Raw genomic sequence first — 6,382 nt, forward strand, 5'->3', positions numbered from 1 at the left:
ATGGGTACTCCATCTTCATTGCCCACAAACCCTAACCCCAGCCCCAGTCCGCCACTCCCTCAGTCACCGCCACCACAAACTCCACCATTACCACAATCGCCACCACCTCAATCACCGCCACCACCCCCAAGCCAAATACCACCTCTCATTCCGCCGACTCCGCTCTCGCCGCAATCCGAGCCGCCAAATGAAACACCAATTCTCGACACCCATTCCCCAGAACCTGCGCCTACCCAAACAAAAACAAAAGGCAAAACAAAAAGGGCCGCAGGTAGACCCAAAGAAACCCCTGTCGGAAAACGGAAATGAGTACCCTCTGTTCCTTTCGACCTAAACTCTCCACCTCAGCCGTCCTCTGAACCAGTTAGCAAAAGGACCAGGTCTTCCTCGCAAACCCCAACACCAGCGGTCCAAACACCAGTACCTCAGTCTCCCTTACACTCTCCAGCACCTGCATCATCTGCAGATAATATCGAAGAGGTAATTTCTCCATTACCTTGGGCTTTTAGGGATATGGATATGAAAAAGGCCTATGAGAAATTAGTTTCTAAAACTATTTTGGCAAACAAGTATATGGATGAGCAGATTTTGAAAGAATTAGGCATTTATGATTCTGTATTTGCCTATTTGGATGTTGTTAGCTGGACTGATTTTGCTAAAATTAGGGAACCAGTGTACAAGGATTTAACCCTGGAATTTTTGAGTTCCTTAAGGCTGAGTTTCAAACCAACAGTGCCTGAACATAAAGATATGATATATTTTCGATGTGCTGGAATTGATAGGGAGTTAGACATGGCTGCTATGAATGCGATTTTTGGTTTTCAGGATTCGGGGTATAAAAACATTGAGTGGCAGCAAACTGTTTATGACCCTGTTCAATTCTGGAAGGATATTGCACCTTTTGGGGGTTATTATAGACAGAGGACTACAAAAGCCTCTAGGATAGTTGATCATGTATTGAAATACCTCCATCGGTTCATTTCTTACCTTTGTTTTAGGAAGGGGACACGAATAAGATTGTGGAGTCGTGACTTGTTTCTCTTGTGGTGCATGAAGGAGAGAAAACAAGTAAGCACAGCCCATTTCATAGCCACTCATTGGCACCAAATTGTCACAAAGCATACTAAAGGTAGTATAGTTTTTGGGGGGTATATAATTGCTATAGCAAACTCATTTAGCTTTGATGCTAGTCTATATAAATTGCTGCCAGTTTCTGGGGAATCATATATAGACAGCACAATGTTGCTGCATATGGATGTTTGTGAGAAAATAGGCCATACCTATACTGCATTCTGAAAGATCCCGATACCACCGGTACTCTGCACCCCACTACCTTTACACCAAAGTAACCACAACCAACCACTACCCCACAGTTTTCAGCAGACATTTTATCCATCTTAAGATCCTTGGAATCCAGAATAACAAGTTTCACTGTCCAACCATCTGTTCCCTCACCTGACAACACAGAAATTCTTGCTACCTTGAAGAACTTAGAAATCAAAATTGAAACCATGGGTCAGCAGCAGGTTAACCAAAAGAAAAAGCTAGAAAAGAAACTTAAAAAGAGATTTTTATCTCTTAAAAAGAAAACAAGCAACATCAACTTCAAATGTTGGAACTTTACAACAAAGCCGCCCAATCCTACAACAACTTATATCATTGGGCCAAGCCATGTTTCAAGAAATGAAAGACCTCCACGAAAATTTGGAAAGCCTTACAAGCTTCGGATCACAATGAACCTACTGCAGAACCTGAAGCAGACCCTGATGCAGCAACAAAGACTTGATAGCAGAGCTTGATCAGTAGCAGCAGTTTTAATTTCTGTTTTAAGTTTATTTTGTAATCTGTTTATTTTAGTTTTCGAACTTTGGTACTAGTTGTAATACTTTGGTAATTAGTTTTTATGATTATACTTGCACTTCTTTCCTTTAGTTTACTTTACTTTATTTTATTTTATTTTCTGCTATAGACATAGATACTCTGTGAATGCTTTTTAGTTTAATTTTTGATTTAACTATTAGATTTTATTTCTTTACACTTTTCCATTTTCTTACACGTTATTTTTGCACTTTATCTTTTTCTTCAATCCTAATTTTGTTGACATTGATGAGTTGCACAAATTTTCTTTGAGCCACACCTGTTCCACATCAGTTGGAGGTAACAGCTTACCCTTACACCATTTAAGCTTATGGTATGTTACCAATGCTTATGCTTTCGCTTTACCCTACGCAGCAGGTTAAGCAATATCTTAAGCAGTGTAAATTCATACATTTGGGATACTTTTTCACATTTTTCTCTCTAAAGCTTCTTTGTTAATATCATTTTGAGCTAATTTTGGAATTCTTGACCTTATATTGATTTAATCCCCAATTGTATAAATTTCATTAATTGATTAGTTTACACAATTTTGCCCATCTTTGCATTCATTTTAGACATTGAGGACAATGTTTCATTTGAGTTTGGGGGTGAGGGCAAAATTTTTGCAAAATTTTTAAAAAGAAAATTTCTTTCATTCATTTATTGCATTTCATTCATCCATATATAGATAATCCATATACTTATACATATACCACGCACATGTCTATACTTATATACATACATTTGCATATAGTTTTCATATAGATTACACTTAGTTTTAATTTGATTTATGCATTCATTTTAGGATCATGCATATCATAAAAATAAATTTTTACCTTGTCCTTAGAGGATTGAGAATTGCTTTGAAGAGCAATTGAGCTTACTTTTAGAAGGGTTTGATGGATTGAAAGTTCTAGATAGGTGCAAAGTTATTAGATTCTTGCTTTAGTTTATATCTTATTAGCCAAGGGCCACCCAATCAATTGCATTGACTTTGAGTGCTTAGAGAAAACTCTAGGGTGAGAAGTAGCTAATTGATGTCTCACCAATCCTAGAACAATCTTTCTAAACCTTTCAAGGCGAAATCATAGCATACACTTGAAAAAGAAATGATCTAGGCATTCTTTGAATTTTAAACCCATATTTTAGCCTTAGCCAACCTCACTTCAAAATTTCCTTTGAAACCAATTTGAGCCTACATTTATCCCTCTTATTTCTTTGGAACCCACATTAATACCTAGCCATAAACCCAAACACTTACCTACCCTCCATGAGAATAATTCTTTGAGTGATAGATACATATAAATAAATAAAATAAAAAAAAATGATAATAATTAGTTGGGAGTTTTGATTCAAAAAAAAAAAAAAAGCTAGCAAATTCAATTATGGTATGTAAAGTAATTCACCACCCAAGTACACAAAGAAATGAGTTTGGGAGTGAATTGAAAGGGACAATTGTAATTCAAAGTCAATATTATTTATATAGTCCCTCTAAAAGCTTCAAAATTATATGCTAGCATTGGTGAATAGTTGTAAAGTTCCTTCTCCCAAATCCTTCCTAAAAAAAAAAAAAAAAAATTGTGTGTCTTGATCTTTTAATAATTTGATTATTCTCATATTTTGTTACCCTTATCCCTTTCTTGTTATCCACATTATCACCCCCTTAGCCCCATTACGACCCTTGAAAGTCCTTTTGATCTTTTGATGGTGTTTTGCTACATTAGTGGAGATTGGAATAGGAGAATTGCCTATGGGATTGTGATATCATTAATCCATTCATTTACTTCCATCATTATTTGAGACACTTTAGTTTGTGGATTACCCTATAGTCTATTTAGGCACGATTATTCTTTGTGATTGATTGGTTTGGGCTTGATGATATGGATAATTGACCCAAGGCTAAGCGGTGATAACTTTGGTAAGGATTGAACTCTTTGTATCTTGAAAGTGGGTATATGGTGTGTTGGTAGCTAAAAGTAAGTTTAAGAGTTTGGATAAGTAATTTTCATAAATTTAAGGTAAGGTGCCCCAAATTGTATTAATTGTTTTAATTTGCTTGAGGACAAGCAAAAATTTGAGTTTGGGGGAATTTCTTACACTCATTTCATATAGGCATTTTAGGGTAGTTTTGCATCCATTTTGCCCTCATATCTTAGTGTATTTTATGTTTTTAGCTTTATTTTATCTTATTTGTTAACTTTAGAGACTTTATATTTGATTTTTGTAATTTTGTTATTTTTGGTAGGATTTTGTGGCAAATCGAAGATCAATGAGTGCATTAGGAAGTGATTTGAAGAAATTTGGAGTTCTTTAAGCATAGAGGAAAGTTGAAGAAATCAAGCCTTGAAAGAGCAAGTTAGCCGAAATTTGCTTGAGTCTTTGCTTAAGATCCTGCTTAGGGTAAAGCGGCAGTGCTTAAGGTGCAGCACAAGTCAAGCATGAGCAGAAAAGTCTATTTTACTCTAAGTCTGCCGAGATTTGCTGAAGGTCTGCTTAACCTTAAGCGAGCAGTCGCAGAGGCTAAATTTGCTAAGAAGTCGCTCGAGTTAAGCCAGACCTAAACAGAATGCCCAGAACGTGAATAGTGCTGTTGACTTGGATAATTTTACACCTAATTTCCTATCCACTCCTTGTCTTTTATTTACTTTTAGGGCAACTTTTAGGGACCATATAAATTCATCATTTCCTTATTTTTGCCATAAGAGGAAGGGGAGGAAAAAACAAAAAGGAAAGAAAATTTAATAGAAAGAGAGAGAGGAGGCGCCATTCTCTCTAGGAAAAGGAGCTGCTGCAAGAGTTTGGAGCTCCAGAAACCAGAGACCTTGGTTCTTCCACCTGGGTTTTCCCATTTCAGTCCTTTTATCATGTTTTTCTATATTCTTCCATCTATATTTCTTGTAAATACCATTATGAGTGAGTAATTTCTTTAGATTTCAGAGTTGGGAAATATGTTTTAGATTAATTTGTGGATTTGACTGGTATTTCCTTATTTTACATAAATATGAGTTTTGATTCCTTCCTTGTGTGCTTGATTTACTTGCCTAATGTTGGTACCCATTGGGTATTGTGTTAATCTTTGATTGAAGGACCGAAAGGTGAAAGTCATTGATAGATAATCAAGGATTGGAACTTAAAATCACCTAGATTTAGAAATAAACTAGGATTTTAAGAGGAATTAATTATTGGTTACAAAACTTAATGGGTTTTAAAGTAATCAAATACATACGAAAGTAGGTTTGGTTATTTTAGAATATACTTTGATTTGCTTGAAAAAGATATCAAAAGGATTTAGAATCAATTTCCTTCAAACTCTATTTTTCCCTAAAAATTGGAATGCCCAAGACAAATCCCAATTAATTGATGCATAAACCCCCAATTCTGGAATCACTTTTACCATAATTAGACTTTCGTTTAAATTACCCATTGTTAATTTTAGTTTAATTGCGAACTAGAATTAGAATTTATTTGTTTGCTCTTTACCCATTTCAATTAGATTAATCAATTTACCTTGCTCATTTACATTTACCATTTATTCATTAATCATTAGCCCAAATAATCGCTTCATTCATAGTTTGGTAATTAAACAGCAAATCCTCGTGGGAACGATACTTAATTCATCACTTTATTACTTAAGACGACCCGTATACTTGCGGATTTCGTACATCACTGCACTGACAGCATTTTCTTTCATGTTCTCTTTATTGTTCATATTTTTATAAAAATTGGTACAAGCAATATAAAAAAAAAGTTGATCAATTTTTTCAAATATGATAATTTAGAAAAATTATTTTCTAATAGAGAAGACATAAAAATGATGCTCAAAAAATTAAATCAAAATTCTTAAATAATTAAAAAAATTAAATTCAAATTTAATATTTAAACAATAAAACTTTTATTTTCATTCTGAAATATGTTTTGCAAAATATTGTATTTTCAAAATATAATTATTAATTAATTAGTTTTATGAAAATATATAAATTAAATAATAGTATTTTTTAAAATATAAGGACCAACCAATTAATTTCACTAAAATATAATAACTAAATACTAATTTAACAATTATTGATTAAAAAATAATAATAAATAATTAAACAATTTAATAAAAATAAAATATATAGACTAAATATTATATTTTTTAAAATATAAAAATTAAATAACTAGTTTCATCAAAATTTAAGAATTAAATAATAAATTTTCTATTTTCTGATAAATTAGTTTCGTTAAAATTTAAAAAATAAACTAGTAATTTTTCTTATAGTAATTTTTCCTATTTTCTAATAAAGAAAAAAGAGTACACCATTTTTGCGTAAAATTTGCAATAATATACTGGTGGTCCAGTGTGGATTTTTTTTTTCTCATCCTCGATCTATGCTTGAAAACATAAATGGCCTCGTCAGCAAGAAGCATTCTGCTGAATAGATCCAACAGGTTAAGAAGCGCAAATCTTGCAGAAAATAAACAGGATAGGGGAAAATCTAAGCTTTCGTCCTCCCATGGATGAGAAATTCAACCCACAATGATCAGC

The 6,382-nt window shown here is 33.5% G+C and overlaps 1 protein-coding gene across 1 annotated transcript; it reads left to right on the forward strand.

Annotated features, from left to right (window-relative positions):
• Positions 1 to 309, forward strand: LOC131177340 (proline-rich receptor-like protein kinase PERK2). The gene has a single exon (XM_058142308.1). It carries the CDS (start codon positions 1 to 3, stop codon positions 307 to 309), a length of 309 nt encoding a protein of 102 aa, XP_057998291.1.
• The last annotated feature ends 6,073 nt before the right edge of the window (positions 310 to 6,382 follow it).

This window comes from Hevea brasiliensis, unplaced genomic scaffold, assembly GCF_030052815.1.
Source record: "Hevea brasiliensis isolate MT/VB/25A 57/8 unplaced genomic scaffold, ASM3005281v1 Scaf412, whole genome shotgun sequence".
NCBI classification, from domain to species: Eukaryota; Viridiplantae; Streptophyta; class Magnoliopsida; order Malpighiales; family Euphorbiaceae; genus Hevea; species Hevea brasiliensis.